At 43.5% G+C, this 21491-nt stretch overlaps 3 protein-coding genes across 3 annotated transcripts in view; 2 read left to right on the top strand and 1 right to left on the bottom strand.

Annotated features, from left to right (window-relative positions):
* Positions 1-2816, top strand: part of LOC311358782 (integral membrane protein 2B-like) — a 7416-nt gene extending 4600 nt beyond the window's left edge. Inside the window, 7 exon segments of the mRNA XM_084478899.1 lie at positions 76-91; positions 139-258; positions 260-274; positions 277-291; positions 875-985; positions 1190-1340; positions 1931-2816. Coding sequence (XP_084335025.1) covers positions 76-91; positions 139-258; positions 260-274; positions 277-291; positions 875-985; positions 1190-1340; positions 1931-2019 — 517 coding nt within the window. The 3' untranslated portion in view covers positions 2020-2816.
* Positions 2817-4736: 1920 nt separating this feature from the next.
* Positions 4737-13320, top strand: nek5 (NIMA related kinase 5; the record flags this gene model as incomplete). Its single annotated transcript, XM_084478898.1, has 22 exons — positions 4737-4853; positions 6061-6157; positions 6275-6456; positions 6549-6619; positions 6981-7067; positions 7175-7229; positions 7343-7456; positions 7835-7921; positions 8095-8191; positions 8450-8571; positions 9040-9101; positions 9399-9581; positions 9798-9876; positions 10250-10354; positions 10492-10572; positions 10721-10795; positions 10925-11029; positions 11239-11340; positions 11457-11625; positions 11907-12041; positions 12173-12347; positions 13008-13320. 22 exons carry the CDS (start codon positions 4737-4739, stop codon positions 13318-13320), a joined length of 2613 nt encoding a protein of 870 aa, XP_084335024.1.
* A 347-nt stretch (positions 13321-13667) lies between these two features.
* On the bottom strand, positions 13668-18044 carry alg11 (ALG11 alpha-1,2-mannosyltransferase). Its single transcript, XM_084478205.1, has 6 exons — positions 17971-18044; positions 17134-17358; positions 16661-16863; positions 15835-16003; positions 14826-15475; positions 13668-14742 (listed from the first exon to the last, which is right to left on the bottom strand). The coding sequence occupies exons 1-6, from the start codon at positions 18039-18041 to the stop codon at positions 14459-14461; spliced, it is 1602 nt and encodes a 533-aa protein (XP_084334331.1). The 5' UTR covers positions 18042-18044; the 3' UTR covers positions 13668-14458.
* Positions 18045-21491: the final 3447 nt, after the last annotated feature.

Raw genomic sequence — 21491 nt, 5'->3', positions numbered from 1 at the left:
GTCATGTGATTGGCTGATGTTCCTGTACTGTGCGTCCGGATTGGTTGAAAATCCTCTATCCTGCGTTCTGATCAGCCGACCTCCTTGTCGAGTGTGTCATTAGCTGACTCCCCTGTACTGTACTGTGCGTTGCGATAGATCATGGTGAACCTGCCATCCAAGTTCCAGATGCGCCAGCTGCAGGAGAGTGTGCGGGTGCTGGAAAGAGAGCAGGTGGCCCTCATCAACGTCCCCGTACCAGAGTTTGAGGACACCGACCCCCGCTGACATCGTCCACACGACTTCGAGAGGGTCAGAACACAAACACCTACCTACCATAAAGTTGTATCATTGACCACTCTGTTATTCTAGAATACATCCTATCATTGTTCACTTATTGTTATTATTATTTCATGTATAATATAATGCAATCACTCAGGAATTCAATTAGATGTTTAACAACCTTTTTTTTTTTTTTTTTTTTTACTATAACATACTTTAGTATATGCTACACGTGAACCTCCTAAGATGGCACAATTTGATTGGTTCACTATCTCTGGATATCGGGCAATATCCCATGATTTGAGATCTCAAACTCGGGATAATGATTTCCGTGTATGACGGTCGTCTCGTCACGCTGATAAAAACAAATAAGCCGCTAATAAAAACAAATAAATCCCGGCAAAAAGTGTTATCTTGTTTATTTTTGGAGTGTTCATGTGTGGTATATACTAAAACAATTATTCACCTCAGGCTCCGTGAATAGTAGTGAATAGAACACTATTCACTTCGACTTTGGCGAATAATTGTTAAATATCCTTTACTATAAAACACTATATCCTCGAAATATAAACCCCTCACCTGTTGTTGTTGTTGCTATTGTTGTTGTCTCCAGAGGCTGACTGCCTACCTGGACCTGAACCTCAACAAGTGCTACGTGATCCCCCTCAACACCTCCGTGGTCATGCCCCCGAAAGACTTGATGGAGCTGCTGGAGAAAATCAAGGTAACCTCTCCTCCCCTTTTGTTACGGTGACTTGTTATGGTTACGGGTCTTTGGTGATGTTTGTGGTATGTTATGAAATGTGTCAGTATATATGTGATGGCTATTATGTTATGGCTATGTTGTATATGAGATGGACTCATACCTGCTCCCTAAGGAGGTGTGTTACAGTGACGGTATGATGATGTTGGGGTTCTGTTATTATAGATGGGCTCATACCTGCCCCAGTCTTATCTGCTCCATGAGGAGATGGTGGTGACAGAGAGGCTTCACCATGTGGACCAGCTGGGATACTACATCTACAGCCTCTGTCATGGCAAGGAGACCTTCAAGCTTCAGCGCCGGGAACGCATCATTGGTACTGCCCTAACTTTATTACATATACTGCATTGGTACGACTACACATAATGGATTATTTATTACTAAAATACCACTTGACAGACCGCATTAATACCATAGTGCTAGTATAGTAATACCTGAGTGCTTTATATCGCATGACCCTTGTAAAGCTTCCAGTTTAAACAATGAGATGATATACAAACCATTTAAATGAATACAATGTCCAAAGTATTCCTTGTCCTACTCCTACCCTAGCTTGGGTTCCGTTGTGTAACCTTGGTTTAAGAGTAAGGAGGAAGAGGTTCTGAAACCTACTCCTGTGGTAGAGAGGAGTAAGGAGGAGGTTCTGAAACCTACTCCTGTGGTAGAGAGGCGTAAGGAGGAGGAGTTTCTGAAACCTACTCCTGTGGTAGAGAGGTGTAAGGAGGAGGAGGAGGTTCTGAAACCTACTCCTGTGGTAGAGAGGTGTAAGGAGGAGGAGGAGGTTCTGAAACCTACTCCTGTGGTAGAGAGGTGTAAGGAGGAGGAGGTTCTGAAGACCTGCTCCTCTGGTATTGAGGAGTAGGAAGAGAAGTTTCTAAAACCTGTTGCTCTGGTTTGTTCTTGCAGGCATGCAGAAGCGCGAGGCCCTCAACTGCTTCAAGATCCGTCACTTTGAGAGCCAGCAGGTGGTGGAGACCAGCATCTGTGAGCTGTAGACGACCACGCTGCTTCCGCTGCTCAGATACTACTATGATGTCACTGGAGTGGAAGCTCTTTCTGATTTATTTTAATCACACGTTTCTTTCTTCATCTCTGCTTCGTCTGGTGGTTGGTGTGCATGAGGTACTCTTATTGTGAAGTTAAAGTGGAGGAGGAGACAGGAAGTGTGGAAGAAAGTGGAAGAGTTGTGCACTGTTCAGTTTTTATGTCGAGGGATCCACAGCCTGAGATCGATGGGATTTGTTTAGATAATGAAAAAAATTAAATATATATTAAGCTGAACTTCCAAAATAAACTCAGCCATAGAAATTATTTAAGTTTTTTTATAATTGTAATCAAGATATATTCATATGAAAATGAATATATATACTTTATACTGTGGGTAGTTATTCACACAGAAATAAAGTTAGAAATTCAACAGAGATGTTAAAAATGACGAGTGATTTTGTTTTGTACAACTGAGGCGTGTAGACTGGTCACTTTTCTTCTTTTGTTTTGTAATTTACTGCTGTAGCTATAAACATATTATTCAATAACTGGACAAGTACCTTTTTATATCCTTTATATAAAACACAAACATAATCCATAACCAATAGTTTGATAACTTTAAATGCAGCAATGATTTTTCTGTATCTGCATTCATATCATGTGTTTCTCTATAATACTTGTCTTTATGATGTTCTGTAAACGCTGATTATACTTTTTGTTTGTTGATTAAATAACTCCGGGTGATGTACTAATGTGTATATATCGTCTCTGACACCAGGGGAATAAAAACCAGCGGGAAATCTTATGTTTGCTGTCTTTCTTGTAGCATCGCTTCCAAATGCACACCTCATAATATAATACCACTTGTGGTAGCACAAGCTGGATAACTGCAGGTTTCTGTTGGTTGTACAGGACATACATGCATATATGCATATCAACACAAGTGGGATGGGGGATAAAAAGACATGAAAATAAAATTTAAAAGACTTGATGGTCATTTATGTACTGTCCCTGTGTATGCAGAGAACTGCAGTATTGTATTGTTAGAACTAATGCATTGTGATGGTAGTACAGGACAGAAGGCCATTACAAAGCTCTACAGGCTGCTACTATTACTACTACAGTAGTGAGGCATCACCTGTCGTCTCTGATGTGGTGGAGTTAGGGCGCTAATCCGAGCTTGATTACCCCTGCCTTATAACGCTCCGAGGAATGGTCTCAAAGGAAGATCATATTCTCTTTCTAAAGTGTAGTTCATTACGATAAATGATTTGTGTGCGTGTGCGTGTTCCCTTCACCTTGAGGTTGGTGGCCCAAGGCCCAGGGTTCTGTAAGAAAGAGGATTTAAGGCCACACATAAGAAAAATAATTGAGTTCGGACTTTAGTCTCAGAATTATGACTTTAAACTCAGAATTCTGAGATTGAAGTTAGAATTCTGAGTTTAAAGTCAGAATTCTCCTCTTCCGTAGGAGGAATCACCACTACAAAAATAATGACCTTTCTTCTCACGCACAGTCGCACACGCACACGCACACACACCAGCAGAAGACATTATCTGGTTGTCCCCACATGGCTAGCATTATTTATATAATATAATTAGTAGCACAGCTTAGCAGCGACCCGACGTAGGTCGGTCACTGTAGCCTCTGTTTGCTTGACTTTGCATGTTTTCTTTTTTTGTATTTGCATTGTTGGAACAGCAATCTCTCTCGCTACAGAGTTACCTTTAAATGATGGGAACATACCCTCCTACACCGCTACTAGTACTACATCAGTATTGTAGACTACTCATGTTGGTGGGTGAAAAGATTGCGTCCTGAAAGTTTGGAAATCCAAACACCCCCCCCCGGCATGTCCCCTTGTGTGGTCTACTCCATGGACCTAAAGAATCACCCCCCTGAATCACCCTCCATGGACCGTTCTCTACTGGAAACTACAACTCCCAGCATACCTTTGCCTTCCAGTCGTAGATTCATGGACCGTTCTCTACAGCTACCAGCCATTTGTTATGTTCCGTTCGTCGTTCAAATGTGCTTTTAAAAGGCACAAAGTGAAGCGGTAAGGGGGCTTGAATTTTTACCATCCTACCAAGGCAATTTCTTTATTAAATATTCTTTAGTTATATATAATAAAGAAAAGTTGTTAATGTTTGCGCCTTGCGTCCCAGCTAGGTCTCTGTGTATGCATCACCATGGCAACCGCCTCTGGTTGTCGTTCTGCGTTCTAATCAGGGACTATTAATTACAACGACGTGTTAATCAGGTGTCTGGTGTCTGACTTATTACTTACTTACTTACTTATTATTTATGAAAATATTTATAATAAATATACTATTATAATTAATATAATATATAATATTGAATAATAATTATCATTCTTAAATATTAAATATTATATTAATTCTATAATATTAATTTAATATTATATTAGTAATATTATACTATAATAAATAAATAAATAAATATTTATAATTTATGGGGAAAAAAGCTGCGCGCGAAGGTCCAAAAAACCAAAAAAACCATATATATATATATATATATATATATTTATTATTATTAATTTATATACATATATATGTATATATATATATATACATTTACATACATACAAAAAATCAATACATTTGTAATACGTTTGTATAGGTACTTTGAATAAGTAAATATATATCACAATATATTCCAGTAATCCATAGTCCTATATCCTTCTCTTCCATAGGAGGGGGATATGAACAGCTATGATGTGGTGCGGCAGATTGGAGAGGGAGCGTTTGGTAAAGCCTTCCTGGTCAGAGATCAAAGTTCAGCCAGCATGTGTGTCATCAAGGAGATTAAACTCGGCAAGGTACCAACAGTTTAGCCACTGGTGTATTAGTAGTATATGTATTATTAGGGACCGAGCCAAACTTGGCAAGGACCCTATTGAAACCCTCGTGATTATTCTTATTATTATTATTATTTTTAGTCGACTTCGACTGCATTTTTCCCCCCCTGCACATATTCTAAAACTCAAATTTTTGTATTTGAATGAACTCCTCCTAGGGAATTTATCGGATCTTCTTCAAAATTGGTCAGTACAGTCATGAAGTGGTGCTGAACCAAAAACATGCTATTTGTGACTGTACGTTGAAGGGCGTGTCCGTGGCGTGCCGTCAAAGTTGGCCATTTTTGAATTCCGTCGCCTTGTATTTGAACTAACTCCTCCTAGGGAATTTATCGGATCTGCTTCAAAATTGGTCAGTACAGTCATGAAGTGGTGCTGAACCAAAATCGTGCTATTTGTGACTGTACTTTGAAAGGCGTGTCCGTGGCGTGCCGTCAAAGTTGGCTGCTTTCAATGGAATTGTTTCACTTTTTAGCCTTGTATTTCAACAAACTCCTCCTAGGGAATTTATCGGATCATTGATGTAGGGTTAATAATGTTAGTTAAAGTTGTTACAACATGTAATTCTGTTAAATGTGGTCATACATGTTAATGTCAAAACAATCAGTAGGACACCACAGGGCACCTCTGCTTCTACAGAATACATAAATTCGCGAATTTTTTTTAAAACTGCGCTTTTTTAAAACTGCGCGCAGTGATGAACGGGACCTCGTGCCGGCTTGCGGCTGCGTCACGTGCGGTCCTAACATGTGCACATCTTGCCAGCACACATGTTACGACGGCACGTGACGCGGCCGCAAGCCGGCGCGAATTTTTTTTAAAACTGCGCTTTTTTAAAACTGCGCGCAGTGATGAACGGGACCTCGTACCATCTTGCGGCTGCGTCACGTGCGGTCCTAACATGTGCACATCTTGCCAGCACACATGTTAGGACGGCACGTGACGAGGCCGCAAGCCGGCGCGAGGTCCCGTTCATCACTGCGCGCAGTTTTAAAAAAGCGCAGTTTTAATTATTATTATTATGTACCAATGTAAATAACTCCATAAAAAACATAAAAATGCTACATTGTCTCACAATATTTAATCTCATCTTAATATTACTTTAATAATCGTATTATTTATTTATACATTTTATGAAATTATTTTATATTCTGTGTTTTTGCGCTAGATGTCGCAGAAAGAAAGGGAGGCATCGAACAAAGAAGGGATGCTTCTCTCTAAGATGAAACACCCAAACATCGTGGCGTTCTTCAAATCATTCCAAGGTCTGTCAAATAAACAGATGAATACTGATCTAGAACGCGTATAACAAACATGCACACTGGTTAACACAGGCATATTGGTCTAAACTGTGTGTGCGTGCGTATGTACATGCGTGTTAGAGAGGAACAGTCTGTATATAGTGATGGAGTTCTGTGACGGAGGAGATCTGATGAAGAGGATTACCGTTCAGAGAGGAGTCCCCTTCACGGAGGAGCAGGTGGTGAATTGGTTCCTTCAGGTGTGTCTGGGACTCAAGCACATCCACGACCGCAAGGTTCTTCACCGAGACATCAAAGCCCAGGTATACAACTGCTCTCTCCCCACCTGTTCGCTGGCTAGAGTTGGTAAGCTGCACTGAAATTCCTCTCCTCTTCCCTTCCTCTTCCTCCCCAGAACATCTTCCTCACCGGTGGTGGGAACCGAGCCAAACTGGGGGACTTTGGCATCGCCAGAATGTTGAATAAGTATGACATCCTGGTCTCCATTAGGCCTTCAACAAACAGCCGGGCTGGACCACTCAATGTCTTGTTATGGCCCCAACCGGCCAACCACCACAGTACACACTAGTTACAAACACACTTGGATTGCACGAGCACACTGTAAACTTCTCTAGCACAATCTTCAAGTACAAACGCAGCAAGTCACAAACACCTATCTAGATGTTTGATATTAGCACGGGATGTCATTTAAAAGTTTGCATTAAAACTTTTATTGATGATGATATTGGTTAATATCCTGATATTGGTTAATATGATATTGGTTAATATCATCACCCAATTAATGAATGTATTGATTTATTGATTGGTTTGTTGTTTGATTGTGTAGCACCATGGAGCTGGCCCGGACATGCGTTGGAACTCCATACTACCTTTCTCCTGAGATATGTGAGAGCAGACCATACAACAACAAGACGTACGTACTCATCTCAATCACATCTACCAACACCAGAGAGAGAGACAGAATGACAGTGTGTGTGTGGCTGTTTGCATAAATGTTTTTGTTTGTTTGTTACTCTACAGTGATGTCTGGTCTTTGGGCTGTGTCCTGTATGAACTCTGCACCCTTAGACACCCAGTAAGTCCACTGAACTCTAAAAACACAGCCCCTAACCCCCTAACCCCACCTAGTTAATACCCTAATAAAGGTTAATTTACTGTGTCCTTGCATGTGCGTGTGTGTGTTCTCAGTTTGAGGGCAGTAATTTGTGCCAGCTGGTGGGTAAGATCTGCAGGGGACGCTTTGAGCCGGTCTCCAGCCGGTACTCCCATGACCTCCGCCTGCTGCTCAGCCAGCTCTTCAAGGTCAGACCCCGACATTCAGAACCCAGCCTCCACTACAGAACCCGCAGAACCTTTAGAAGGAACCTCAACATCACAACTGTCAGGACGTGGCAAAGAGTGAAGCCAAACACTCAATACTCTGAACATTAATGTACTTAGAGCACACACCAACAGACAGGGTACACTGGGTGCTTAAATAACATGGAACAAAGGGGAACATAATCAGTTATCTACCGGGTGGGGGGAAATTACTAAACGATGCATGGCAAACAAGAGATGCACGGAGTTCTGTGTCTGCCTGTCTTTTTGTCCGTCCATCTGTCCATCAACAGAACCACAGTAACAGAACATTTGAACACCAGAACCTTTAGACTAACTGCAGGGCTCCCCCTTCACCAGGTGAGCCCGCGGGACCGGCCCTCTGTGAGCTCCGTTCTGAAGCGACCCTTTCTTGAGAAGCTTATCTGTAAATACCTGGACCCACAGGTGAGCTGTTCTGATTGGCTCCTGCTTAATTAGAGAGTAGTCAATTACAGCTTACAGCATAGATCAATGTATATAAACATTGAAGGAAGCAGAAGAAATGTAAGTGTGTGTGTGTGTGTGTTTCCTTCTATGTGTGTGTGTGTGTGTGTGTGCGGGAACATGCGTATGTGCAGGTGATGCATGAGGAGTTCAGCCAATCGGTGGTGATCAGGAACAAAGCAGTATGTCCCCAGAAGTCTAAAGACTTAAGTCTGAGACCTTATCAAGCTGGTAAAACACAAACTTATAAACATACACACTTGTACTTACTAAAAACATACCTACTGTATACTCACACACTATACATAAACACCTACACATGCAAAGGACACACCTATACTTACACACGATACATACATACTGTAATTACATACACATACACAATACATACACATCTAAATTTGTATCCAATAGTATATAACATTATATATCTGAGGTTCTAATACTCTGATGGTTATCCTAACCTTCTAACCTTAACCTTCTCCTCAGAGAAGCTAGCCAGGGCTAGAGCTCCAGCAAGGGCTGCTCCCTGGCCCACGTTGAAGAAGCTGCCCCCCAAACCAGAGTGGAAGGCCCCAGCCAGAGGCTGCCCTCCTTCTGGCCAGCATAAAGTAGGTTCTGCCGCAGTGTGCAGCGCTGTATCATAGGCATCATCGAAAACAGATCTGGATAACACCTTCCATGAACTGTTGGTCGATAGCTCACTTTCTGGTGAATCTTTTTTTGCATCTGCATCTCTGATTGTGTAAGGATGAGTGAAGCAATTAACCCTTGACACATGCCATTTGGGCTCCTCTGTAATGTTTATTGGAAAGATAGATAGGCAGGTAGAGCAGGTTTAGTTGCTGATGTCAGAGCACATTGCAACACATTGCAACACATTGCAACTTTAATCTGGGATCAATCTTAACTGGTTCATTTAAATGTATTAAAGATGTGTGTAAATGTCTGTGTGTGTGTGTGTGTGTGGGGGGGGGGGGGGGGGGGGGGTGTGGATGTGTGTGTGTGTGTGTGTGTGTGTGTGTGTGTGTGTGTGTGTGTGGATGTGTGTGTGTGCGTGTGTTTCCATGTGGATCCAGGGCAGACCAGGTCACCCAGCCGGCCCAGAGCTCAGAGAGGCCAGAGTTCTTCAGAACCACAGGTTTATTTAAAGGCGCCTTTCAAGGCTCTCAAGGACACCGTACAAAACATATATACAATCAGAAACAGATGCACAAGAAACAATAAAAATGTAAAAAACTGTCTTATATTACGCTTCTGGTCAGAATGACAAAGTAAGACATACAATAAAACACACATAGTCCTACTACTACTAATACTACTACAATACTATGGTATTACACTTCTTATATTTGACCATAATGGAACATGATAATATTAACTGAACTGTGTGTGTGTGTGTGTGTGTGTGTGTGTGTGTGTGTTCACTGCTGTCCAGGGACCCCTATCATCACTACCATCGTCAACTGGATGCTCTGAAGAGGAGGAACAGAGAGGAACCCCCTCCACACCGTCATCACAACCCTCCTCCTCCTCCTCCTCCTCCTTTTCCACCTCCTCCGAACCCTTCCTTCCATCAGTTGGCAGAGCGGGGGGAAGACAGGCCTGTTCCCTATCAAATGTAGGAACCTCCCCTATACACACACATACACTCACACTCAACAGGAAATAATTATTCTCTAGCATTTATTTATTTAAGTAGCATGTATCATGGCATGCTATTCAGCATGTATATAGCGTTTAGAATGATGTAGGTCCCTTGTTGTGGCATATATGTAGAGCATGTAGCGTGTACTGTAGCATGTATGTAGCGTGTTGTTTAGCGTGGCTGTTTCAGGGTGGAAGAGGCCCACGGCGCGTACCTCCAGCGACGCCGGGAAGCCCAGCTCTACAAGCTGAGGGCAGAGAAACAGCTGGTGAGACGTCACATGACACAGGTCACATGACCTCGCTCAGGTTTGAGGGCGGGGCCTGTCACTGTCCGGTAATTTTTACTTTTGTTATATTTTTAATTCTGATGTTTTTTTAATCATGCTGTTGTTTATTACTGTTGTTTATTATTTGTCTATTTTTATTTTTGTTTGACATGATGTCAAACAAGTGATTGTCTGTTGTCTATATTTTATGTTTCGGACCCCAGGAAGACTAGCTCTCACTCCAGTGTGTTGCTAATGGGGATCCTAATAAATCAAATCAAATCAAAATGATGCATGAGTGATATGGTAGACCTCAACTTATTTTGTATACATTGTGTACAGGTGTGTATCGACTGACCTCTGTCCTCCCAAGGGCCTGCGGCCATCGACGGCGGACGCCGAGCGCTACAGGAGGTTCGCCGCCCATCAAGAGGAAGTAAGAAGACCTCATCAAACACCTCAGCCCGGGAACCAACAGGTTGACACACACCGACAAGCACACGCACACAGACACACACACACACACACGCACACACTAACACATCTGTCTCTTCCATTTATGTATAAACGTGTGTGTGTGTGTGTGTGTGTGTGTCTGTGTGTGTCTGTGTGCAGGAGTATCTGAATCAGTTAGAGTGTATCAGAGGGCAGTACTATCAGGAGATGAGAGCCTTGAGGAGGAGAGCAGAGCAACTGGTAACCAAACACACACACACACACGCACGCAAGCACACACACACACACACACACACACACACACACACACACAGACACACACACACACACACACACACACACACACGTGCATATACATTTATTTTAATCTAACCTGATGATTGATCAGAAATTGCCAGGTACCAATGAGGAGGAACGTCACAGGAGTCCAGCCAGACCCAGTCCAGAACACTCACATGGACAGGTACAGACACACCCCTACAGCTAGCCTGGTAGCTAACACACACTGAGTTTGTTATGAGCTCAAAGGGAGCAGTTTGCCACTTTATTGTACTCTGGAAACATCCAACCTGTTCCCTGTTATGATCTACAGGACATGCGGGATGCATTGGAGCTCATCCGAGATGAGGAGAGACACGAGAGGAGAGAAGAGAGAGGAGAGAAGTTACAGTGCTTGGAGAATAAACACAGGGGCCAGGTAACATCATTCCCCCTCTGGTGGTGGCTATGCACCTTAGACACTAGATCCTACATATTACATATATCAACATACTACATATTATATCAACTATAAAACCTGTACAGCTAATAGCTGTTAATATTAGTTAATGGTAATGTCTACGATGTTGTTATGCTAATATAATCTCCCATGGTAACAGTTGTTATTTTTGTTTTGTATCTTTGTAGAAAGGAATCATGTTTGAGATCCGGTTGGACTGTGAGGAGAGTAAAGAAGAGAGACGAGCAGAGGATGAGAATAAGGAGGGAATAGGAGGAGAGGAGGGAGAGGTAGGACAGCTTTGTTCATTAAATTATACCTCTTTCTCTTTGTCACTGTATTTGTCTGTCTATCACTCTCTCACTGTGTCTATTGCTGTCTTATTCCCCCTCTCTGTATCTAACAGGCTCAGGATCTTCTCAACCAGTGCCTAAGTTTCCAGGAGGGGGAGGAGCTAAGGCATAGGAATTGGTGGGTGGGCGAGGGGGGGCGGGGCCAGGTGAGGAGGGGGTGGAGTGAGCGCTTACCAGAGACTCTTCTGGAGGCCCTTGCTGGGATGGACGTGTCTCTTGCAGGTAGGGCTCTTAAAAAAAGGGTCCCCGACCCTTTGCAACCACAACCCCATGATTAGGTCAGAATTATTAGACCATCTTATACTTGTGTAAAATATTTGATTGCCATTTAATCATTTGCCTTTTATTATTCTTAACATTTTCTCCCTTTGTTAGGCACTTTAAATGTCCCTGTGTTTGAAGGGTGCAATATAAACAAGATAACAATCGTGTGGCAACCATACACATGTCCTGCATTGCCAAGCCTTTCCACCACTCCTGTGGGTTCTCCTCTGTTCCACTAGGAGGCGACGAGGAGGAGGAGGAAGCAGAGAGGAGGAGAGCATGGGGAGACGGACCCCCAAGCACTCTGCTCCATGCCCTAGCCCACGCCCCCCTCACATCCACCTCCTCCTCCACCCTGGACACTCTGACGCCAGGTAACATGACATCATCACCACCCCATGATGTAACATGACATCATCACCACCCCATGTAACATGACATCATCACCACCCCATGTAACATGACATCATCACCGCCCAAAGTGAAATGAGCCTATGTCCTTCAGAACCACCGACAGAGGGGCAGAGGGAGGAGGAGGAGGAGGAGGGGCAGGGAGTGGAGGAGAGAGAGGAGCAGCAGGTGGGAGAGGAGGAGGTGGAGGAGGAGGTGCAGATAGAGGAGGAGTCAGATGTGGAGGTGGACGGCGATCGTCTGGAGCCCCGGTCTGACGATGATGACACGTGAGTCCTGTACTTCATCAGCGTTTGAAGTAGGTTTACTTATTACTAAAAACTCTGAACTATAACCAGCCAACTGGTTCAAAACAGAGGAGCGTTTCAAACATTTTTATCTGAGAGGGAGCAGGGATATGAGAAGCTCTATAATGCCCCTTTCACACATGCTTTCTTTCCTTACATTGTTCAGGATTTTTTTTTTTGCAGTGGGTTAACCCACAAACCCTGCACCACCAATTTCCCTGCTCAAGAAATGAGTTTGATGACAATATCAATATACAGCTTATTTTGTGGCAAACAATCTCCTTTTTTCATGCTTGACGGGAAATTGGATAGATTCCTATCCACTAAATTTAGCCCACTGGTAAAACTATTTAATTAAATCTCCTTAATTCTTTAGCTGGACAGCTCATGCCCATATAAATCCAATCAGAACACCATGCTAGCTCTATCTCTGTCTCACTCCCACCACAACACCATGTTAGCTCTATCCCTCCCATTCCTATGTTCCCGTGGTCCCGTATTTATATGCCACATAATGGGGTCATGACAAAGGCTCCTATGTCCCCCAGAACACTAGGCTTGTTTAATCTCTCATCAGAAAACCATGCTAGCTCTATCTCGCATAAAGAATAGTGTGCTAGCTCCATCTCTCGCTACCATCAGGAACTTTGAGGAGTCTGAAGACGAGCTGAGGGAGGAGGTGGCCGACTCCATGAAGAACCTCTTCATCATGGATGACGATGAAGATGAGCAGCCCGGAGAGAGAGAAGAGATTGATGGAAAGATGGAGGAGGGAGGGGAAGATAATGGATCGGGGGACCCCAGATCAACACAAGCGGAGCCAGACGGCTACCCATTGACCAAGGCCTCTCCCGCTACAACCAAGACCCAAGGTGAGGGGTGTGGAGGCCAGCCCGAGCATGTAGGCGAGCCCCTGACATCAGATGAGGCCTCCACTGAAGACGATGGGAAATAGATCAGGAGGTCTTCCCTGGGAGAGGTTTGGTGGGGAGACACATGATTGATGATTGATGGGGGTTCTAGGGATGGAATTGTATTATATATGCACGTATATTCCTCAAGCTTTGCTTAACTATGAATGTATTTATGCAACATATCTAATAAATAATTATTAAAATCTAAGAAGTTGTTTTCTTTCTGCCCAGTAGCAACCAAATTGATTTGGTTAGATTGTCTCAGCGTTCTGATTGGTTTGCTAATACGTGGCTGCTCTGTTCTTTCGTTATGTATTTAGTTTGTTAAGCATGCCTTATTACCAACCAAGTGCCCTTGTTTAGAACTTGAATAAGACTGATAAATGGAACGACAGTGTTTATTGAAGACAAGGGAAGCTAATCAACATCTCAAAAATACAGATTAATTTACACGTTTTAATTAAATATGCAAAATCCTCCAACACAAATGGGACGGAAGTGATGTTTAGACATGTAAACAAGCGGGTATTTTAAGAGCCGCCTGTAGAGGAGGAATGTAAAGGAATAGGATCAAGCACAGTAACACTTTAAACTGCAATTTAAACTAACACCATCAACCCGCTCTGCAGCCCTTCTGAAACTTTAAAATGTGATTGGCGAGGGCAAAAGTTATATGCCAATGGGCATGCAGGGAGAAAGACAGAGGTAAGACATACAGGGAAACTGACTTTGGTTTTGATTTGAACTCGTTGTTACATTTCACTTATAAACGTCATGGTTTGATTGTCCGTTGGTAGGCACGTGTGGGAGTAACCACCGGCCATCTGAAGTGTATTTTGCAAGTAACAGCTCTCTCTTCAACATCCTCTCTTAAAGCCTGGAAACAGCCTCTCTCTCCTCCTCAGATCCTTTTACTTTCTGTTAGCGTATCTAGCAGAAGCTTTGCGGTTAGCTGGTGCCACTGCTACAACTTTTAAGGACATGCTAGTTTCTTACTGTTAGCCAGAGATAAAGTCACTGTAGGGTAGTTGGTCGGTCGCTATGGAAACCAGGATGGGGTCACCATGAAAACTTGACGGAGTTGCCATGGAAAAGCTATAGTTGCCAACAAAACAACAATCGGTGGCAATGGAACCGTTGTCGAAGTCTCCATGGGAACCGGAGGAAGCCCTCCCCCCCTCAGGGCCGGAGTCCAGCCATCAGCGGCTCTGTGGCGGACAGGAAGCAGGACTCAAACTCGCGGTCGGAGAATCGCTCAACAGAGAGCCGTGCATTGCGGCGCATCTCCAGCCGCTCTGCCGCCGGCAGTGCCAGGATGGTCTCCATGGCGATGGCGTAACTGTCGTCGCTGTCGGCCAGGAAGCCCGTCTGGGCTCCGTGGTGAGGAACTACGATGTCCAGCATGGGGCCACCGGACTTGTGGGCCAGTATGATGGTGCCTGCTGCCATGCACTCTACCACGCCTGGAGGGAGAGGGGCGGGGAGGGGTCAGTGTTACAAGTATTGAGGGTTAGCAGTGGTTAGTCGTTTGCGTTAGCCTGCTTACCTATCCCGAAGTGTTCGTTCCACATGGTGTGCAGGCCGATGGTGGCGCTCACTAGCTCCTTCTGGAGCTCCTCATAGGGAACATTGAGTTTAAACTCCACGCGGTCGGCCACGCCCAGCTCCATACACAGCCCCCTCAGCATCAGCACACGGTCCTCATCCTCCTGGTTACGGCATCCACCAATCAGAACCAGCTTCAGGGATTCACGCCCCCCAGGCCCCTCCCCCTCCTTCCTGTCCAACAGCTTCCGGAAGGCCCGGATCTGGAGCTGGTGGTCTTTCTCTGGCCGGAACTGTCCCACCGACACAATAGAGTGGCACTTCTTGTCCCCGCCCCCTCCACTCCCCACCACACTTTCTATTTCCTGCCCAAGCTCCTCCCACCCCTCCTCCTCCTCCTCTGGCTCCTCCTCTTCCTCCTCCAGAGGAAAATCTAGGAAGGAGCGGACGTCACAGGGGGGGTACACGACGCTGGTGCGGTCGGGGGCTCGCCACAGTGCCAGGATGTGTCCCAGCGTCCAGGTGGAGTTGACCATCACCAGGTGGCTGCAGCCACCGGCCAGGCCGTACAGCAGGGCGAACAGACAGTAGTACAGCACCTTCACCGCACTCAGCACCGGGTTGGCAGAGATGTAGTCGGCGTTGTTGAACCTGCAGAAGGGGAAGGAGGTGCTCGTTTTTAGCACACGCTTTTAGAGGAAGAGCCTCGCTTATGGAGTGAGGATGAACGGTTGAAGAATAGAACAGATACTGAGATTATTAGTTACAAAAAGTTCTGCAAGACCTTTCTAAAAATACAACTGGACGGAATGCAGGGAACCTATAGGAATCATAACACAAGGTTTCTGATTATTAGTGATTGTGCAAATCAGCTATATAACATTTGAACAGACTGCGTTCTGAAGACCAGGAGGAAGGACTGAAGCTAAGCGTTCTACTGCTAGATGTTCTCTAAAGACCCTTGCCTTCATTCATTGGACCTCTAAAGTGGAGGTTCTGGTGGTTCTCACCTGGGGTTCCTGTTTCGCACCACAGACAGCATGTCTGTGCTGACGGTAGGGTAGTGCACGTAGCTGGCCACCGTGCACCCTCCAAGGTAGCGGAATAGTGGCAGAGTGAAGGCGTAGCCCATCGAGTCCACATAGACGTCAGGAACCAGCGAGGTCAGAGCCTCCCAGCCTGCAACACAAACACAGTGGAGGCAGGGTAGTCTAATTAGTAGGGGGTTGGACTCCCGGCCCAAAAGGTACCAGGTCCGATCCCCAATGACGCAGTCGGTCTGTAGGTAACCCTGAGCAAGATGCCCTAACCCCTACTGACTCCTACCAACCTGTATCTGAGGTGGCTTTGGACCTGAATTAATAAATAGTAACACCAATACACGCACTAGGAATTAATATTTCTCCAGCTAAAATGTAAATCGCAGACGAAAAAAAGAATCTACTGAATTGTAATTCCTGTACTCACACTTGGTATGAATCCCTAGTAGTGTAGATTGAGACTACGGTGATAAGAAAAGATCTATAGTGTATATAGTCTAATCATTTGATCAAGGCAATCACCAGCATACGGTCTATCATGACGGAAACAGATCCTATCAAATAGGATTAACACGGCAACTAATTGATTGGATATCCTTTTGAAAACCAATTAAACTTTTCAACAATACAAAAATATAAAGCCCCCTTCGGACTTCACGGTTTGTGGCAAAGTTACAAATTGTAATGCGGAGAACATATTAAGAGGCAATCAAGCGCCGGTATTAAAACAACCGACCCAGGACTTCCTCATTGTAAACCCAGACCTCCCGTGCATCCATGGGTGCCCTCTGCTCACCCAGGAAGACGGAGCCCAGGCTCTGGCCCAGCAGGGTGAAGTGGGGGTAGGACCCGGCCTCAACCATCGCCCGGTGGCTGAGGAAGACGAAGGTGATGGGCCGAGGAAGAACTATGTTGAACCTCTGGCGCGCTCCCTCCAGGATCTGCTCTCCGGTCACTCCCTGGTCGCCCGTGTAGACCGCAAACACCACGCCTGGATAGCTGGGAGGACACAACCAAGTTGTTGAAAACATATATATTTAGGTATTTTATGTTCCCATAAATATACTATCCATGTTTACATGCGTTTTTATGCATTTACTCTAATTTCCGGTCTGGGATCAATTTAGTTTTAATAAAGTACTATTTTATATTTTATATATTATATATATTTTATATTTTATATATATATAGATAAATATATATAGATATACCTGGGGATTAACAAAAGCCATCTCATCTCATCTTAAATGAGTGCGTTAAGGTGCTTACCGGTTCTGCAGTGCTCGCAGGGCGCACCACAGCACCCTCTCCCCACCCCCACCCCCGTTACAGTAGGGGTGGAAGAAGGCGACCATGGGCTTTTTTCCATCAGGTCCCCCCCGGGCCCCCCGACGGCCCTGCAGCCACGCCCGAATCCCTAGAACCACCAGCCCCAGCAGCAGGCTCAACACCAGGCTGAGATAGATGCAGGGCAGCAGCAGAGACCACAGCAACCTGGTTGGGTTTAATTATAATAAATATGAAGTGATTACATAGGCTTATAATGTAATATGATTTATATTTTCCATTTTTGTCATGCTTAAGGACGCCAAATACTTTCTATACATACTAGAAACTCATCCAAACTTGTCTTGGATCAGAAAAATGTCAGAATAAAATTGTTCAGGGTTCTTATAGGTCTTACTACAGAGGAGACCATTTCTTTAAATAAAATATTTGCAGAAATATTATAATTGAATCGTTCACAGGATAAGTAAAACGTTTAATTGTATGCAACGTATGTATTAGGTTATACACAAGTAAGTGACAGTGTTTACGTTGATGTCATTCATTCATGCCACCGCATTTAAAATTATTTTAAACAGTCAAGGATTCACAGAGCTCCCCGTTCCCACTACGTGACATCATACATGAAATGAAAACACATGTCATCATATTATTGTAATGCCGAGGCGTCATAATCAGACACGTTGCAATGACACATTCACCTGTATGAGGTCGGTACACAATATTTAATATAATTGAAATGTAGATGCTCTTTGTGCTTTAATTAATAGAGTACACGTTTGAACGCCTTTTAATAAGTCTTTTAAAGAGAGGTTTTACCTGATTATATCGCAGGAACACATTGATAAGGGATGACTATGATCATGATGATGATGACCGTGTCCGTCCATCGTGAAAACACAACAAGACCCCGGAAGTGATCGCGGATTGGCTCGGCCTTGTTGTTTACATTCGCGTCAAACAGCTGCGTTCGGTTCCGCTTCAAGCTAAACTTTGTTGCGCGTTGCGAGTATGTACATGGACGTTGATTAATTGTATGGATTTAACCATAGTGTATTGATACGCGGAGTGTTCTGAAAGCATATTATGCATATAAAATGCACTTACATCTATAGGAAAAAGTACATATCGAAATACTTTCCGGAGATCAAATTAATATATTCAATTATTTTAAATATATATTTTCTGCCAAGTACTGAATTCACCAACATAATACAATTTGGGGAGGCAAAAAATAAATATGGCTTTTCACATCGCTTCCTGGGATGATCTAGTGTCAGAAAGTAAATTTACTTCATAGTTGTTCTCATATATTTAAGAAACACTGGTATAAATCAATATAGCTAACAGAGGAAAGAATATGATGGAGATATAACTTAAAAAAAATGATCCAGGTACAATAATTAATTGAATAGTCCCTTTGAGACACAATAACAAAACAATCAAAGTAGCTTTATTGACCTATAGCCATTTCTGGTTCCATTTACAACCAAGATGGCTGGTGAATATGACCAAAAGCAGTTAAAACAGGGCTTTCTTTTTATGTTAGTGTTTTATAAACACAGGGCTTTGATGGCCTGAAGCCACCAGGGCTCCTCACAGACCCCACGACGGTCCCCCTCAGACAGAAGGAGGGGGGAGGAGGGAGGAACCTTGGATCTAGTGAGAGAGAGAGAGAGAGAGAGAGAGAGAGAGAGAGAGAGAGAGAGAGAGAGAGAGAGAGAGAGAGAGAGAGAGAGAGAGAGATATTTAGATAGAAGGTGGTTAGGTAGAAATGTAAACGCAATAAATAAATGTAAACATTACATGACAGTTGAGAGAGACATTATTGAGGGTATATGTTACATGAGGATGTGGGTAGGTAGGAGAAGAGGTAACTAGATAGAAAGGAGATAGGTAGGTAGGTAGGTGTGTACCTGTGCGGATGATTTGGAGCAGGGGTATTCTGGGTAATGTGCGTGCAGGTCTGAGGGGGAAGCCGCCCACTGCTGTGCTGGCTGTCACCAGCGCTGTGGGCGGAGCTTCCTGCCTATGGCTAACGCACAGTGGAGCCAGTGCCTTCCCTGGGACCACAGGACACACCTCACTGTAGTTACTAATCTACTGACGAACTATTACACTAACTAACCAACTCACTCCACAAATAACTAACTAACTAAGAAACCAACCAACCAACCCACTAATCTACTGATAACTAACCCTGACCTTTACCAACACCAACCTTCTTGACCATCATTGAACACCAAAACTACACATGGGATACCTTGCTTATAAGTATAAAAGGGTAGCATTTAATGTAATAAAGTAACAATACAAAAGATCCATGAGGCAAGTGAATAGAGTCCTGTGATTATTAATCATTTTTTATTGGCATCAACCAATATGTTAGCAGAGCCTCTACAAATCTCTCACCGGATCTCATTACCTAAACAAGCAGCACTGTGGATTATATCAACATAAACACAACTACCCCATAAGAAATAGGCAATAATAGCATGTGTTCATCATCTCACTCCCTATAGCTATTTAATTTTGCTATCGAGAGCAAGGATGGTGAGAAAAATTATTTTGTGTTTATATGTATCAACCAAAGATATCAACCCATTTCACTTGGGTAAGCTACCTGCATGGATTCTGGGAGCTGGGGGGGATTTCACCAGGTGAGGGGCTAGTTCGGAGGGGAGGGGCCTCCGCAGAAGCCGTGGACCCTCTGATGACATGATGACCTCCACAGAGTATCACCCAACTGTAAATAGAAACATTATTATTAAACATAAAGAACATCGGCTATACAATTTAAAGTACCCCTGCAGGGCCGTATACGGACGATAAACCCAATATTGGCGCAATATATACACATGAATACAATATCCATGCCCAAATTACAACCTGCCAGTCTTGAAATAAGAACAATCACAAACCATTGTAAGCACCCAGTCAAGGGGGATTCTCCCACAGAAATTATTTTGTTAATATTATGTAAAGGCACCATTTGAAAACATTTTGAGATATATCTCTAAGGCCATTGAGTCTTAGATGGGTTCCCTGTCAAATCATAATTCTATATTGTATAGAATTTACTATTATTAAACTTTAGCACTTTATACAAATTCGTTTCCTCAATGGTTTATTTGTCTTATGTTTACATAGTTGGCTGTATGATAGTTTTTTGTACTTTTTTTTTAATGCATATTTGAAGGCAGGCAGTTTTTAAGCCAAGTAATTGATTGAATGGTTAAGTTTGATCAATAATTACAGATTATTACAGTTTGTTTGGACGGCACCAGCACAAATATGTTTATTTGTGCTGGTGCATCTGTGCACTCTACTAGCAGACGAGTTGTGCTAACTCGCTTTAGTTAATAACGCTGATTCGTAGAACAATGTTTTCTTGCAACATGTGTTTTTATTTTTATATTATATATATATTATTTTATATTTATTTTATTTTGGTTTAATTAATAACCCAGATCCGGTCCTCGATGACCTCATAGCTGAACAAGCGCGCAGAAGATGTGATCCAATCATCCAATCAACTGAGCGCGGGTGGGCCGGTCCTCAATCCAGTACGTTTTACCGGCCCTGTCCTAGCCGTGTGTCTGTCATTCGGGGTGCGCAATGAGAACGTTCTGCGTGCCAATCACAATGCGCGTTTAACGTCCTAAGGTAGCGCGCAGCCGATGACACGGACAAGAAAATGTCAAATGTAAAGGAGGGGCCGAAGAAATGAGAAAAGGGAAGCATGCATAATTATGCAGGCGCCAAGTTGTGACTGACGGAACCAGCGGATTAGTCCGGTGCTGAATTGATTTCCCAATACAGCCCTCATTGGTCCATACTCGGAGTATGGTGTGAATCTTGCAAATATTGTTTCCTCCTCAAATGTGAAGTTTTGTGAAGTGAAACACACATTTATTTATTTACGTTTTAGAAATACGTGTGCCTTAGTAACAACCAACTTATATCCATAATCGCGGCCTATAGTGAAATGCGATAGGTTTCATGTCTTCAAATGTGCTGAATAAATGTGCTGTCATGTCCTGAACTGAATCCTGAATGTTAAAAAATAGAACCCATGATCAGAACGGAAGAAATCATGATGATGAATAGGCCTACATCGTCGTCAATGTCTCATAAACAGATAGAAACAATAACCACATCAATATTGTAATAAAATCCCTCTAAAGCAAATCGAAATAAAAGTATTGGTCTTAAAAGCTTAATCATGTAACAATGTGTGGACGAAAATAATTAATAACGACCTACTACCACCTCTGTATGCTTCCTGGTTGGGCTTGGTAACGGCCATAGCAACCGCTAGTCACTCCTGTTTGATCTGT

This window comes from Micromesistius poutassou (genome assembly GCF_964030765.1).
Source record: "Micromesistius poutassou genome assembly, chromosome: 14".
Classification (NCBI taxonomy): Eukaryota; Metazoa; Chordata; class Actinopteri; order Gadiformes; family Gadidae; genus Micromesistius; species Micromesistius poutassou.
The sequence above is the reverse complement of the archived record's forward strand: the minus strand, read 5'-3'. Positions and strand labels throughout refer to the sequence as shown.

Excerpts from the sequence above, each read along its gene's own strand:
- alg11 (XM_084478205.1), bottom strand. The coding sequence starts at position 18,041 with ATGGACGGACACGGTCATCATCATCATGATCATAGTCATCCCTTATCA. Across the intron at positions 15,476-15,834 it reads GTGCGAAACAGGAACCCCAG|GTTCAACAACGCCGACTACA; the intron begins GTGAGAACCACC and ends CCCCTTCTGCAG. Across the intron at positions 14,743-14,825 it reads GAACGAACACTTCGGGATAG|GCGTGGTAGAGTGCATGGCA; the intron begins GTAAGCAGGCTA and ends CTCTCCCTCCAG.